The sequence below is a fragment of the Protomyctophum parallelum genome (assembly GCF_964188405.1).
Source record: "Protomyctophum parallelum genome assembly, chromosome: 5".
Lineage (NCBI taxonomy): Eukaryota > Metazoa > Chordata > Actinopteri > Myctophiformes > Myctophidae > Protomyctophum > Protomyctophum parallelum.
In genome coordinates, this window is record NC_139702.1 from 7,853,765 (window position 1) to 7,870,265 (window position 16,501).

The 16,501-nt window shown below is 47.1% G+C and overlaps 1 protein-coding gene across 2 annotated transcripts in view; it reads left to right on the top strand.

Moving 5' to 3' along the window:
* The window catches only part of pdgfba (platelet-derived growth factor beta polypeptide a), a 28,595-nt gene extending 16,138 nt beyond the window's left edge, over positions 1–12,457 (top strand). For both annotated transcript variants that reach the window (XM_083765220.1, XM_083765221.1), the window contains exons 2-7: positions 1,744–1,846; positions 4,737–4,787; positions 5,228–5,424; positions 6,621–7,860; positions 10,176–10,317; positions 11,182–12,457. In XM_083765220.1, the coding sequence (XP_083621346.1) occupies positions 1,744–1,846; positions 4,737–4,787; positions 5,228–5,424; positions 6,621–7,860; positions 10,176–10,309 (1,725 nt within the window). In that variant the 3' untranslated portion in view covers positions 10,310–10,317; positions 11,182–12,457. The remainder of the gene's footprint in view (positions 1–1,743; positions 1,847–4,736; positions 4,788–5,227; positions 5,425–6,620; positions 7,861–10,175; positions 10,318–11,181) is intronic.
* The last annotated feature ends 4,044 nt before the right edge of the window (positions 12,458–16,501 follow it).

The following is a 16,501-nucleotide window of genomic DNA, read 5'->3' on the forward strand; positions in this document are numbered from 1 at the left end:
AAAGACAGATAGGTAGGGGAACCCAAAACGTAGCACAAACATGCACAACATTGACACAAGGTGGAGTTAATGGAAATCTAGTTATCTTTTATCTTTCCAGTACTTTTCTCAAGTTTCACAACAACGACGCTAATTTGAACTGAATTTACACAGTGATAGAAAGAGAGAGACATTAAATCATACTTCCTGACCGTGTTCCGCGTTGCCTGTGTGTGTGTGTGTGTGTGTGTGTGTGTGTGTGTGCGCGCGTACTGTATGTGTGTGCGTGCGTGTGTCCGTGCACGCGTGTGTTTGTGTGTTACATTGGAAAACAACAGCAGTGTTTGGGGATCAACAGACAGGGAGAGAGAGAGTGACAACCACAACAACAAACACCGATCACAGCCACCGTTTCCTGTCCAGGAGGAAGTGAAAATGAGCATGTGTTAAGTCATGGTGGGATGGATGAGGTATTAACCCATTCTGACCTGAGATCAGATTCATACGAAGGTTTCCACTGGACACACACTGGTCTGATTAACCCATTCTGACCTGAGATCAGATTCTAAAAATGTCAGTCGTTATCTTCGATTTTTCAAAAATAGCAGACAGAAGGCTCATACATAGTCTGGATTTACGGTGGTGGGGTGACCACCGAACTACAACATGACGTCACGAGCCGCGGTGAAGAGCAAACCACCGCCACCGCTCCAGCCCTTCTCTCTGTTTTTACTCACCACCGCTCAATGTTATTTCAGCTCCGGTGGTCAGCTCACCACCGGAGCGGTGGTCACTTCACCACCGAAAATCCAGACTATGAATAGGCCTCTACAAGCTTGTAGCGCGCCACTCGGTGGCGCGCTACGAGCTTGTAGATCTGCTATTTTTCAATAGCTAAAGCATGACATGATGCTAACACCAAAATGGGTTCCCGTTCAGAATGGTATTAACCCACATCTAACTCTCTCTCTCTGCAGCTTTGCTGATTGATTGATTTGTATTTCTTTCATTGCGTTCTGTCTCTTTCGCTTCCTGTTTTTAGAATGAAAGTTGGGAACAAAATAGACTCTGAATAGAGAGAAACCCACCGACTGAACTGTTGTTACATAAAGATTAATTTAGGACGACTGAAGACAGATTGTGGGACTTTTAATGTGAACTCATGTATTATTTTCTGCTACTGTACATGGCTCTCAGCTACTGTACATCTCAGGTCCACTGATGTTATCTTTGCAAAAAAAGTCATATTAGAATAGCTGCTAATAATCAATCTCTCATTGTAGAACCTGTTATTCTATCCCACTAGTTGCGAACGCAGTGAGCCACTTACTATGAGACCCTGCTGCTCATGTCTGTGTGTCTGTCTGTGTGTCTGTCCCGCTGTGACACCACCCGCCCGCCACCAGAGGGCGCAGCTGTAGCACACACACACACACACAGGGCGCAGCTGTAGCACACACACACACACACACACACACACACACAACCACACACACACGAGCTGCGTTCGCTTCCCGCGTTTGCGCGTCTTACTTGTAATAGCCAACAATTATACCCATCTCTTTCTCTCTCTCTCTCTCTCTATCTCTCTCCATTCGCTATATGTTTTTTCTTTTTTACATTTTGTTTGATTGATGTAATCCTGTGGTTTGAGTGACTGGTCTAATCACATGTGGTCTGATTACAGTATATAGTCTTCTCTTGTACATTAAGACCTGCTTCAAATGGGGTTATATTTTAATTGAAGCGTTGTTTCTCTTGCAGGGCGACCCCATCCCTCCTTCGTTAGAAGACCTGCTGAAGAACAGCCCCATCTCGTCTGTAGAAGACCTGAAACAGCTGCTGCAGCAAGAGCCAGACTACACAGGTAAACCAACCACCTCCACGCACGCGCACACGCACACACACACACACACGCACACGCACACGCACACGCACACGCACACACACACGCACACACACACACACACACACACAATCTCGAAGTGTGTGTGCTCGTGCATGCGTTGGAGAGACAGAGACAGAGAGAGAGAGATGTCTTAGTGTGCGTGCCAGCAGTTTGTCAACGACCTAAACCCTATATGGAGCTACAGTATATATATATGTATTGTAGATGGGTGGACCTAAACCCTATATGGAGATACAGTATATATGTAGTGTAGATGGGTGGACCTAAACCCTATATGGAGATACAGTATATATATGTATTGTAGATGGGTGGACCTAAACCCTATATGGAGATACAGTATATATGTACAGTATATGTATGTATATATATGTATTGTAGACGAGTGGATTCCCCCAGGGGTCTACGCTTCTACACTCAAATCTCTTTGTCTATTTTCTCCTAATATGTCCGCTTGGCCTATGGGATGACATGCCCAGAATAGGGACGCTAGGGTTCATATGGTTAAGGCAATTATTACACAAGAAAGTAGGGAGGAAGGGGGGACAGATGAGGGGTCGGAGACCAGAGGGGAGAGAGACATAGAGAGAGAGAGAGAGGGACCGGGGGAGCGAGAGAGAGAGAGAGAGAGAATACAGTAGCAGTGACCTTGCCGAGAGCTTGACCAATCCAGAGAGAAAGACATGAGTCACTTACCAACACAAGGCCACCGCATTGTTCTCCTGCACTGGATTCCTCCCATGGCTTTGAAATGTGGATATGAGTGACAGAACACCCCTTAACGTACGCCCACCCCCCCCCCCTGCTAACCTCTCTTTTCTCTCTCTCTCTATCTCTCTCACTCACTCACACGCATGGACGCAAGGGGCACACGCATGCACGCGTACACACACGCACTCACTCACGCATGCATGCATGCATGCACGCGCTCACTCACGCAGACACGCACTCACGCACGCACTGGACACTGCAGAGTGCAGACACATCTTGTCAGGTTATTTCAAGGTTAAGTCATTATTTTTCTTTAAGAAGACAAACAATTCATTAAATAACACATAAATCTTGTTTAAACACCACAGGTCATTATTTTGTGAAAGTTGTCACGAAACATGCTCGGAGGGTTCACGAAGAATTGGATTGTTTTATAGTCTTTATAAAACGTTATTTTTAGAATGTCTCAAAGTTGCTTTAAATGGTCACAAGGAAACATGTCAAAGAGAAGGACGGGAACAAAAGCTTACAGAGCGTCTAGACGCGGACACATGCAGTCGCAGGCGTATAGTTTACTGAAAAAAAGAGGACATGTATAATTTTATATTGTGGCGCAAATCTGGACCGTTAGAATAACACACGCGCACCATAGACACACACGAAAACAAGTCATTTTTAATCTTAAAGCACATCGGTATAGGCATCTAATAACAGGCTATGAAATAATACGATATGTGAGCACGTATGCGTGAGCGCATGCACACATTCACATGCACACGCGCAAGTTATATTTAACTACTCATATCTCTCTTCAGCAGCATTCTAGACAGCCCTGAGACGAATTGCAGCAGAAAATAGCAGTAATTGTTTTAGCACGGGGGGTGAAAAAAAACCGGCTTCCTTTGTGCCATGAACAATGAGGCTGACTACAGACGGGCCGTACATGGTTTACAAATGGCTGTCATCACCCAGAAAAGAGCTCACTCCAAGCTGACGTGTGAAGTTTTGGCCAATATAGCTGGAAAATATTACATTACAATATTACTAACCACCCTCTATACTTACTCAGTAAACTAATACTTAGTTGACTGGCTTCTATACTCTCTCTAGCCTCGGTACCAGGCTTTCATTTTTGTTGGTGCAAAAATGTAAAGCCTGGAGGAACGCATTGGCCGCTCTGGTCTAAAAGTGGGAGTCAACCCTTCCGGGTGGGCGTCGCTCCAAATGATGTGACGTAGCGCTGCACCAGGGGGGAGAGGAGGGGCCGGGGGTGACGGACAGATCGATGAGATCCAATCAGGGCGTGCGCAAATCTGAGCCGCGACCCGCCCCTCTAGACCAGAAACCTAACACGTTAGCTCAGGCTATACTCTCTCTAACTTCCGATCTACAAACTCTGTCTCAACACGTCTCAATGCAACTTGTAGATCTGCTGTTTTCGGTGAATGTTCCCCCCCCAGAACAGGGATGGTATTGGGTTCAAACGGTTTAGATTATGTTCTGTTCAATTTAACTGGAGAATGTAGGAAATGTATCCCGTGTTGTACACATTGGCTCTGGGTTGATGTACTATATTACTATAATTTGTCATATTCAGAACCTTCACAGTGACTATGACTACTTGTCTATGTGTGTGTAAATGACTGCGTACAGCAGGTAGATCACAAAGGTTGTGCTGTGTAGACCACATGACATGCCCCTAAAATATATATAATCTATCAATTGCATTGACATAAAAAAGCGTCTGTCAGCTCAAACCCACAATGCAATACTGTTGTTTTCAGTGTTGAGTGTTGCACAAACATCAGTATAGCGTTACAAAGTTGTATACAGGGAAAGCCTACCAAATCCATTTTAACCCCACTCTGTTTCCCATTCCAAGTGAGTCTTATGTATTTCCAGCAAAGGGATTATAATTAGTTTGGTCAGTTAGATCTTGTTGAACTGGTCATTTTGAAAGTAGCTCTCAAGACAAAAAAGTGTTGGCACTCCTGGTGTACAGTGTGTAGAGACGAAATGTGAATGATCACTCTCTCTCTCTCTCTCTCTCTCTCTCTCTCTGTCTCTCTGTCTGTCTCTCTCTCTCTCTCTCTCTCTCTCTCTCTGTCTCTCTCTCTTTCCCTCACTTACCCTCCCGCAGAAGAAGAAGAAGAAGAGCATCACACCCATGGCCGATACACTAGAAGCCTTAGTAAGTTTAACAAACAGCATGCTGTGTGTGCGTGTGTGCGTGTGTGCGTGCGTGAGTGTGTGTGTGTGCGTGCGTGCGTGAGTGCGTGCGTACTCTCTTTGTGGGGACCGTCCAACAGTCAAACAGTCAGTCAGTAAAATTGTTTGAGTTAGGGGTACATGTTTTAAGCTTAAAGCTTATTTTTTTTAGTGAAGAATTGATTTCCCCACAAAGCCAGTAAGACAAACAAAACGTGCGTATGTCTATCTTTCTGTGCAACTCACTTTCTGCTCAGCAGTGTCTTCTCTCCATCTCTGTTCATGTCTCTCATCAATTTCCACATCTATTCATTCAGGGTGTTATCCTCTCAGTCAGTCTGTAACATCCATCACGGATGAACGTAGCTTTCATAATTATGTTTCCCTCTCCACCTCCTCCCCCTCCTCCCCCCCCCCCCCCAGCGGAGGCCCAGCCCGCGCAGCAGGCGGTGTGCAAGGTGCGCACGGAGGTGATGGAGGTGACGCGGGCCATGCTGGACCGACGGAACGCCAACTTCATGCTGTGGCCGCCGTGCGTGGAGGTGCAGCGCTGCTCGGGCTGCTGCAACACGCGCACGCTGCAGTGTGTCCCCACCGTCACCAGCACGCGCTACCTACAGGTATACATACAACAACACATACAACAACACATACAACAACACATACAACAACACATACAACAACACATACAACAACACATACAACAACACATACAACAACACATACAACAACACATACAACAACACATACAACAACACATACAACAACACATACAACAACACATACAACACGCGCACATACAACAACACATACAACACGCGCACATACAACAACACATACAACACGCGTACGCTGCAGTGTGTCCCCACCGTCACCAGCACACGCTACCTACAGGTATGCATACAACACGCACACATACAACAACACATACAACAACACATACAACACGCGCACGCTGCAGTGTGTCCCCACCGTCACCAGCACACGCTACCTACAGGTATATGCATAGCTGTTGTTGTGTGTGTTTATTTCTTTCCTAATAAAGTAGTTTTTATTTTATTCTTTGCTATACCTCTGCCCCCCCCCCCCCCCCCCCCCCATGTAAAGCGTCTTTGGGTACTCTGTTTAGCATAGAGCTGGAGAGACGCGGAGACCCTCTGTTACTGAACAAACACTTTAGCAGTGATTACTTTCGGGATATAAGACCCTTTCTCACTTTAGCAAATAACCTTTGCTTTCAACCAAGAGATATCACTTAGAGCAGTAGCGGCTGACCCGTGACGTGACGGTTGTGTGTTTGTCCTCCAGGTGATAAAGATCCAGTGTTGTGTGTTTGTCCTCCAGGTGATAAAGATCCAGTGTTGTGTGTTTGTCCTCCAGGTGATAAAGATCCAGTGTTGTGTGTTTGTCCTCCAGGTGATAAAGATCCAGTGTTGTGTGTTTGTCCTCCAGGTGATAAAGATCCAGTGTTGTGTGTTTGTCCTCCAGGTGATAAAGATCCAGTAACGGTTGTGTGTTTGTCCTCCAGGTGATAAAGATCCAGTGTTGTGTGTTTGTCCTCCAGGTGATAAAGATCCAGTGTTGTGTGTTTGTCCTCCAGGTGATAAAGATCCAGTGTTGTGTGTTTGTCCTCCAGGTGATAAAGATCCAGTGTTGTGTGTTTGTCCTCCAGGTGATAAAGATCCAGTGTTGTGTGTTTGTCCTCCAGGTGATAAAGATCCAGTGTTGTGTGTTTGTCCTCCAGGTGATAAAGATCCAGTGTTGTGTGTTTGTCCTCCAGGTGATAAAGATCCAGTGTTGTGTGTTTGTCCTCCAGGTGATAAAGATCCAGTACATCAACAAGAACGCCCACTACGAGAAAGCCACCATCCCGGTGGAGGACCACGCCGGCTGCAGGTGCCAGGCCTCCACGTCCCCTCGTTCCCCCGCCACGGCCAACGCCAACCCCCCTCCCCCTCAGCCTCAGCAGCCCCCGTCGCCCCCCTCCTCCTCCTCCCCCCCTCACCTGCCGCGAACCCACCACCCGGCTCCGCCCCAGAAGAGCCACGCCTCCAAGGCCGACCTCCACCGCCACGACGACCTTAAGCGCAACCAGCAGGGCTACCGGCACCAGGAGGAGCGCGAGTGGCAGACGGGGAGGTACACCCAGCTGGCGCACACGCAGCCGCAGCCACAGCCGCAGCCGCACTGGACGCAGCCCCGGACCCATCACCCTGCCGCACCGGCCTCCGCCACGCACGCCCTGACGCACACCCTGACGCACGCACAGCACAGCCCGTTGGCGGACCAGGCCGCCAACGGGGGCACGCAGCCGCCGCCGCCGCCCAGGGAAGGACACGGACACGGGAGCGGCTACGACGGCAGCAAGGAGGACGGCGGGGCGCACGCCACGCCCGGCGCGGCAGAGCAGCGGCATCTAGAACATACGCAAAGGCAGCAGCAGTTATATCAGCAGCAACAACAACAACAACAACAACAACAACAACAACAACAACAACAATATGAACAACAAAAGCAGCAGCAGCATTATCAACAGCAGTATCAGTATCGGCAGCATTATTCACACCAAGCGTATCCGCGGTATAACGGCGGCGGAGCGGAGCTGAGGACGCAGTACAGACTCAACGGGCCGCAGTCCGACAGCGCCTCTCTGCCCGGCGGTGACCCCGCCACGCTCGCGCCCAATCACAACAAGCCCCAACAGAGGACCACCGCCTCCCCCGGACCGACCAATCAGAGAGAGTTATCAGCGGGCGACGACGGCCAAAAGGCTACTGAGGTAAAAAATCAAACACGGACAGAGGCCAAAGTAGCCAATCACGAGTCGGGGAAGGAGAGGGAGGAGGCGGGGTCAGCCAACAGTGGTGACGCGGCGGCGGCGACGGAGCTGACCAATCAGAAAAGGGATAAAGACTGTGAAACGTCCGGGGCGGAGTGTCCTCTGACGGAGCTGGAGAGGCGGCAGAAGCTTCTAGAGATTGTACAGAGGGAGCCTCACCTTCACCCTCATCATCCTCAGCACCGGCCAAAGCCAGAGACCACGTCGCACAAATCAGGTACTGGGAGGGAGAATAAAGCCTCATTTATGCTTTGTCGCACGAGCTTAGGCTGAAAGCGTTATCGACGTTCGGCTTAATGTGTGTGCTCGCGTGCGTGCGTGCGCGTGCGAGAGAGAGTGATGTACTGTCACTGTGCCTGTTATGAATTATTTGGGCTATCTTGCACTATTACTGCATGTTATTATATGCAGGCTCTCTGGGGGCTTCTGTAATGGCTCCCACTCTACACACCTTTAATGCAGGATTGATAGCCATGCCATGGGCATTTAGCTTGCGCGCGCGAGAGAGAGAGAGAGTGCGTTTGTTTGTGTGAGCATCATAACCGCAGAGACCATTTGTGGAGTGCATGAGTCAGTGGGAAAGCCAGGAGAACAGGCCACTGTTCCTGTCTATAATGTGAGCTACTGTACGCACCGTACTCTACTGTACAGTATGTGTCCTGCTATTTATTGAAATGTATTGAAAAGATTTCCAGCACAGGATGAAATCCTCTATGCCAGACTCACAACAGACATAAATACATTCGTTTTTTTTTTTTTTTTTTTTTTCTCCGTTTTTTTTACACTTTAAAACAAACCAAGTTCATGTGGACCCGCCCTCTTTGGTTTTTTTCTTACATCTTATACATAATACACTTTAAAGTCCCGTATTTACCAGTCTATGACCTTACAAGCCAGCCCTATAGTTATACAAAAAACCTTTTGTTGACCAAAATTTGTCAAGCCTATTCTTAAAAGTATTGACTGAAGGAGCCTGACCACTTCCTCCGGAAGTTTATTCCATGCTCTGACAGCTCTGAGTGTAAAGAAATTCTTTCTCTTTTCTGACTGACAATTTAGTGGTAAGAGTTTAAGAGAATTCCCTCTCAACTCATACCTGCTGTCCCAAGACAGCTATTGTCTCCCAGATCCTTGGGAACCTGACCTTTCTCTGTCACAACGTTTTACAAACTCGCACATGTGACGGTAGAGACAGACACTGTTACCTGCCAACATTAGAGAAAATAACCCCCTGGACGCACATTTTCACAATTCATTGAATTGAAATAAATAAATAAATGCCATAATAAAATAAGTTGTGCTATTTTTGAGATAGTTACTTACTGTATGCTCATGCGCTTCAGGCAGTAGTAGGCTACTTCTCCACCTACACTACAGTAAGGTCTGAATGTTTCACTGGAAAAGTAGGGAGCTCAACTCTGCAGATTATATTGTATTAAAGGACCACTTCACCACTTTTCAACCTATCTTCATATAATAGGTCCTCACTAATAATCATGAAAAAATGGCGTATTTTTTTCCTACTCTGTCTGTGTCTCAAGAATAGCACATGGCCATTTTTATTTATTTATTATAGGCTACTATTTATGTATTAAAATTAATGTGAAGATGTTTGAATCTTTGAAATTAAGTCTTAAATTATTAAAGGACCACTTCACCACTTTTCAACCTATCTTCATATAATAGGTCCTCACTAATAATCATGAAAAGATGGCACGATTTTTTTCTACTCAGTCTGTGTCTCATCGGACGGCTGTGGGCAGTTTAGAAACCGTCTTCCAGTGACATCATCATTAGGCAGATTTATTTTTTAACAAGATTTTTTTTACAAAGATATTTTGATTTTCATTATCGTGAGAACGATGGCTTCCATTTTCGCATTGCAACTTTTCAGGACTAGAAAGCCTGCAGTTTATATTAGCTTGTATTCCCCATCGATGATGTCACTGGAAGACGGTTTCTGAACTGCCCACAGCCCTCCTATGAGACACAGACCGAGTAGAAAGAAATTGCAAAACATTTTCATGATTATTAGTGAGGACCTATTATATGAAGATAGGTTGAAAAGTGGTGAAGTGGTCCTTTAACTACTTAAGCCTCATATACATCATTGATCGGAGTCCAACTCTAAGCCCCCTCAGTTTTTCCCTCTATACCTCAAATCTCTTGATTTGGGCTGTAAACGCCCCAGAATAGGGGCATTATAGGGTTCATCAGGTTCAAATAAGTTCCGGTTTGCAGCTTTTAACCCATTCTGACCGGGCACCCATTTTGGTGTCAGCATCATGTTATGCTTTAGCTATTTAAAAATAGCAGATCTACAAGCTCATATCGCGCCACCGAGTGGCGCGATACGAGCTTGTAGGTCTGCTATTTTTGAAAAAAATCGAAGAACGACTGACATTTTTTAAATCTGATCTCAGGTCAGAATGGGTTAAGGTCATCGGGGCACGACTCACACTTTGTGAGAGTCGTGTTTGTCTTCTTTTGTACTTAATCCTACCTTCCTCTGTGCCTTTGTTTCTCTCTAAGTTGTCACGACGACGACGGCGGATCCCAGCCGGTCCTCCACCCGCGTGCTGCCGTTCCGCCCCGCGCTGCCCCGACGCAGGAGGAAACATCGCAGCCGCATCAGCAAAGCAGCCATCAGAGCCATGATCATGTAGAGCTGCAGGTGAGAGAGAGAGAGAGAGACAGAAGGCTATAGAGCACCGAAGTCCTGACGTAACTCGCTCATCCCGACGATTCCCCTGGTTCGCGGAAGTAATTTCTCTATGGAGAATAACATGGGGTGATCTTAATATCGTCTACTATAAGCGTTGTGGTCCAAAAATAAACAAGCTGTCTCGGCGTTATTGTCAGGGAGGTGTCTCTGTATCGTTTGCAACAGTCAGTCACTCATATATGATACAGTCTGCTTCTAGCGAAAATGTAACTAATTCAGTAGCAGTAACATTAGCGTTTTCTCTCAGTCAGTTGATTCTTCATATGCATATGAGTGAAGCGGCCGGGGTGACATGTTTATTTTTAACAACACAGTTGTTATATGAGGCGATCTCAAATCGCCTCAATGGGGATTTCAATACAACTAAACAAATACATGAACCTGGGGACTGACGCCCTCTACTGAAAGTGACGTCAGACTTCGGTGCTCTATTTACGTCACATTTTTAATATCTGTAAAATCAGTATCAGCTAAATAATGTTTAGCCAATATATATATATATGTTTTTGTTAATAATATATGTGTTTGAAGGTGAAGCTGAAAAAGCCTTTTGTGAGGATTGAAGGCTGCAGATTCAATCAGTGTTTTCTTGGGAAGCTTTCAAAGCGGGGGTCTAACCCGTAGAGTTGGAAGGAAGGGAGCGAGGCAGAGATGGAACTGGGGGCCATGTGTGTGACCCCCAGTGTTATGTTCAAGTATAAACCTGGATATATTATTATATCATAGTCATATGAGGCAAGCTTCTGCTATCATCATCATGGCTGTACATGACGGCCGTAACTCATACGTCTTTCTTCTTCTTTTTTTCCCCAGAAAGTGGGAAAGATTCTGAACTGAACAACCGATAGCTGCTGGTCAGACACACCTCCCGAGGAATTGGAAGGGACTTGGACAACTCTAATATGTTGGAATGTTAAAAAAGAATTCTTGATGCACACTGGAGACCGGAGCGACAGCTGAAGGCTGTTACCCAGTTCAGGTCAACAGGATGGGGTCTTGTCCGGAGGACAAGGCATTTGTCTGTCTATTGAAGAGCATTGAACAATTGAATGAAATAACAAAGTAACCTTATATAATCCTTGGATTGGTGAACGGCACACTCTAAAACACTGGCTATTGCTTGTATGAACTACAAAATCCCATAAGCCAATGCCATGACGATGGCCAGATCCAATGATAGACTGCTGTGAGCTAGTTTCACTTCTGATTGATAAGCGAGTCAAAAAAAAACGAACTCCGACTGGGCAGAAATGGTCCCTTTGGGGGCGCTGTGACCAAATCCTGGGTTAAACTATGGAGTTAGAAGGTATCAAAGACGAACTGGGAACTTCAATGGATAATGCATAATACTGGTATATGTGCAGTGCACTGGGCCAATGACTGGAAGCTATACTGGTATATGTGCAGTGCACTGGGCCAATGACTGGAAGCTATACTGGTATATGAATATGTGCAGTGCACTGGGCCAATGACTGGAAGCTACGACATGAACGTTGGAAAAAGAATGGGAACGCAGCTCAGGACTCAAAGCCAAACATTCATGTTATCCTACAATCTTTGAATGGAATCTAACCCTTACCTTACACTGGAGTAGCCATACACTGACCATACCGTATTGACTTGGACATATACTGTATACGTGCTGTACTGTATTCTGTATGTACTGTACACAGTAAAATCATCAGTGTTAACATAACTCAGTGTCAACTCATGTACTGGAAATATAGATAACATGCTCATCCTTTTTTCTTTTTTTTTTTACTACCGCCAGATGAAATGGAATAACAAACAAAAAAACAAAATACAAAAAACAAATGCCTGCATAGTTAACATGCTATGAATATCCACATAGACCAAGTCCCAAAGATGAGGCTTTTAGCAATCGATGTGAGCAAGTTAGCCAACACTGTATGTACAAATGCTTTTAGAAAGTGATTTCTGAAAAGAATCTTAACTTATTCAAAAGAAGGATGTGTCATCCTTCCATTTCAAGTGTAATTATTGTTGCAGATTATGTTTTTTTGATTATAATTATTGGTTGTACACTGTTAATGTAATGAATGCTATTTTTAATATAAAGTAAAAAAAAAAAAGTAAAATTTAAAATGTGTAGGTGTCTTTATTACGTCCGTTTTTTCCCATCCATTTTCTCCCAAATGAGTAAGAGTGTGTGTGTGTGTGTGTGTGTGTGTGTGTGTGTGTGTGTGTGTGTGTGTGTGTGTGTGTGTGTGTGTGTGTGTGTTGTGTATGAGCGTGAGTGTGTGCATGCGTACGTGCGTGCATGCGTGGGTGGGTGGACCACATTAAAACCCTCCTGGCTGAAGCACTGTGCTATCCAACCTTCTGCACTTGCAGACCTGGCTGTTGATCGCCATACTTGGCACGCCATCAGTCACCAGGGCAGCGTACACCTCCAGGAGCAGACCGCACAGAGGAGGACACAGCCATCAGTCACCAGGGCAGCGCACACCTCCAGGAGCAGACCGCACAGAGGAGGACACAGCCATCAGTCACCAGGGCAGCGCACACCTCCAGGAGCAGACCGCACAGAGGAGGACACAGCCATCAGTCACCAGGGCAGCGCACACCTCCAGGAGCAGACCGCACAGAGGAGGACACAGCAACGTACACCTCCAGGAGCAGACCGCACAGAGGAGGACACAGCAACGTACACCTCCAGGAGCAGACCGCACAGAGGAGGACACAGCCATCAGTCACCAGGGCAGCGCACACCTCCAGGAGCAGACCGCACAGAGGAGGACCAGGGCAGCGCACACCTCCAGGAGCAGACCGCACAGAGGAGGACACAGCAACGCACACCTCCAGGAGCAGACCGCACAGAGGAGGACACAGCAACGCACACCTCCAGGAGCAGACCGCACAGAGGAGGACACAGCAGCGCACACCTCCAGGAGCAGACCGCACAGAGGAGGACACAGCAACGTACACCTCCAGGAGCAGACCGCACAGAGGAGGACACAGCAGCGCACACCTCCAGGAGCAGACCGCACAGAGGAGGACACAGCAGCGTACACCTCCAGGAGCAGACCGCAGAGAGGAGGACACAGCAGCGCACACCTCCAGGAGCAGACCGCACAGAGGAGGACACAGCAACGCACACCTCCAGGAGCAGACCGCACAGAGGAGGACACAGCAACGTACACCTCCAGGAGCAGACCGCACAGAGGAGGACACAGCAACGTACACCTCCAGGAGCAGACCGCACAGAGGAGGACCAGGGCAGCGCACACCTCCAGGAGCAGACCGCACAGAGGAGGACACAGCAACGTACACCTCCAGGAGCAGACCGCACAGAGGAGGACCAGGGCAGCGTACACCTCCAGGAGCAGACCGCACAGAGGAGGACCAGGGCAGCGTACACCTCCAGGAGCAGACCGCACAGAGGAGGACACAGCAACGCATACCTCCAGGAGCAGACCGCACAGAGGAGGACACAGCAACGTACACCTCCAGGAGCAGACCGCACAGAGGAGGACACAGCCATCAGTCACCAGGGCAGCGCACACCTCCAGGAGCAGACCGCACAGAGGAGGACACAGCAGCGCACACCTCCAGGAGCAGACCGCACAGAGGAGGACACAGCAACGTACACCTCCAGGAGCAGACCGCAGAGAGGAGGACCAGGGCAGCGCACACCTCCAGGAGCAGACCGCACAGAGGAGGACACAGCAACGTACACCTCCAGGAGCAGACCGCACAGAGGAGGACCAGGGCAGCGTACACCTCCAGGAGCAGACCGCACAGAGGAGGACACAGCAGCGCACACCTCCAGGAGCAGACCGCACAGAGTAGGACACAGCAACGTACACCTCCAGGAGCAGACCGCAGAGAGGAGGACACAGCAACGTACACCTCCAGGAGCAGACCGCACAGAGGAGGACCAGGGCAGCGTACACCTCCAGGAGCAGACCGCACAGAGGAGGACCAGGGCAACGTACACCTCCAGGAGCAGACCGCACAGAGGAGGACACAGCAGCGCACACCTCCAGGAGCAGACCGCACAGAGTAGGACACGGCAACGTACACCTCCAGGAGCAGACCGCAGAGAGGAGGACACAGCAACGCACACCTCCAGGAGCAGACCGCACAGAGTAGGACACAGCAACGTACACCTCCAGGAGCAGACCGCACAGAGGAGGACACAGCAACGTGCACACACTGCGACACCAGCGGGCTGCCCCTCCCTCCCTCCCTCTCATGTGTGGACTTCATCTGACCCACATGTGGCAAACCATGCGGGCCACGCATTGGTGTGTGTGTGTGCGTATGAGCATGTGTGAGCAACTGAGCATGTGTACTATGTGTGTACTTTGTGTGTTTTTTTACGTGTGTATTTAGTTCAGTATGGAATACTCATGACCTAATCATCTATTGCAACAAATGGAATACTTGGTGCTGTACCCTGGTTTCCAGATTTTGAGTTCTTCTTATATATATTTCACAATTTTCAAATATAGCAGATCTATTGCCCTTATATAACACATTGCAATGCAACTGGTTGCAGAACATTTGTCATACAGCAAGGTTCATGCAGTTTAGTATGGTCAGTAATATTTAGTATCATGTCAGTATCATGTCAGTGTCATGGTCAGTAATATTCAGTATCATGTCAGTATCATGGTCAGTATCATGTCAGTATCATGGTCAGTATCATGGTCAGTATCATGGTCAGTGTCATGGTCAGTAATATTCAGTATCATGTCAATGTCATGGTCAGTATCATGGTCAGTGTCATGGTCAGTATCATGGTCAGTATCATGTCAGTGTCATGGTCAGTATCATGGTCAGTATCATGGTCAGTATCATGGTCAGTGTCATGGTCAGTATCATGGTCAGTATCATGGTCAGTATCATGTCAGTATCATGGTCAGTATCATGGTCAGTATCATGTCAGTGTCATGGTCAGTATCATGGTCAGTATCATGTCAGTGTCATGGTCAGTATCATGTCAGTATCATGGTCAGTGTCATGGTCAGTATCATGGTCAGTATCATGGTCAGTATCATGTCAGTGTCATGGTCAGTATCATGGTCAGTATCATGGTCAGTATCATGGTCAGTGTCATGGTCAGTATCATGGTCAGTATCATGGTCAGTATCATGTCAGTGTCATGGTCAGTATCATGGTCAGTATCATGTCAGTGTCATGGTCAGTATCATGTCAGTATCATGGTCAGTATCATGGTCAGTATCATGGTCAGTGTCATGGTCAGTATCATGGTCAGTATCATGTCAGTGTCATGGTCAGTGACATGGTCAGTATCATGGTCAGTATCATGGTCAGTGTCATGGTCAGTATCATGTCAGTATCATGGTCAGTATCATGTCAGTATCATGGTCAGTAATATTCAGTATCATGTCAGTATCATGGTCAGTATTATGTCAGTGTCATGTCAGTATCATGGTCAGTGTCATGGTCAGTATCATGGTCAGTATCATGTCAGTATCATGGTCAGTAATATTCAGTATCATGTCAGTATCATGGTCAGTAATATTCAGTATCATGTCAGTATCATGGTCAGTATTATGTCAGTGTCATGTCAGTATCATGGTCAGTGTCATGGTCAGTATCATGGTCAGTATCATGTCAGTATCATGGTCAGTAATATTCAGTATCATGTCAGTGTCATGGTCAGTATCATGTCAGTGTCATGGTCAGTATCATGGTCAGTATCATGGTCAGTATCATGTCAGTATCATGGTCAGTATCATGTCAGTGTCATGGTCAGTAATATTCAGTATCATGTCAGTGTCATGGTCAGTATCATGGTCAGTATCATGTCAGTATCATGGTCAGTATCATGTCAGTGTCATGGTCAGTAATATTCAGTATCATGTCAGTATCATGGTCAGTATCATGGTCAGTGACATGGTCAGTGTCATGGTCAGTGACATGGTCAGTATCATGGTCAGTATCATGTCAGTGTCATGGTCAGTATCATGTCAGTATCATGGTCAGTATCATGTCAGTATCATGGTCAGTATCATGTCAGTATCATGGTCAGTGTCATGGTCAGTATCATGGTCAGTATCATGTCAGTGTCATGGTCAGTATCATGGTCAGTATCATGTCAGTATCATGGTCAGTATCATGGTCAGTATCATGTCAGTGT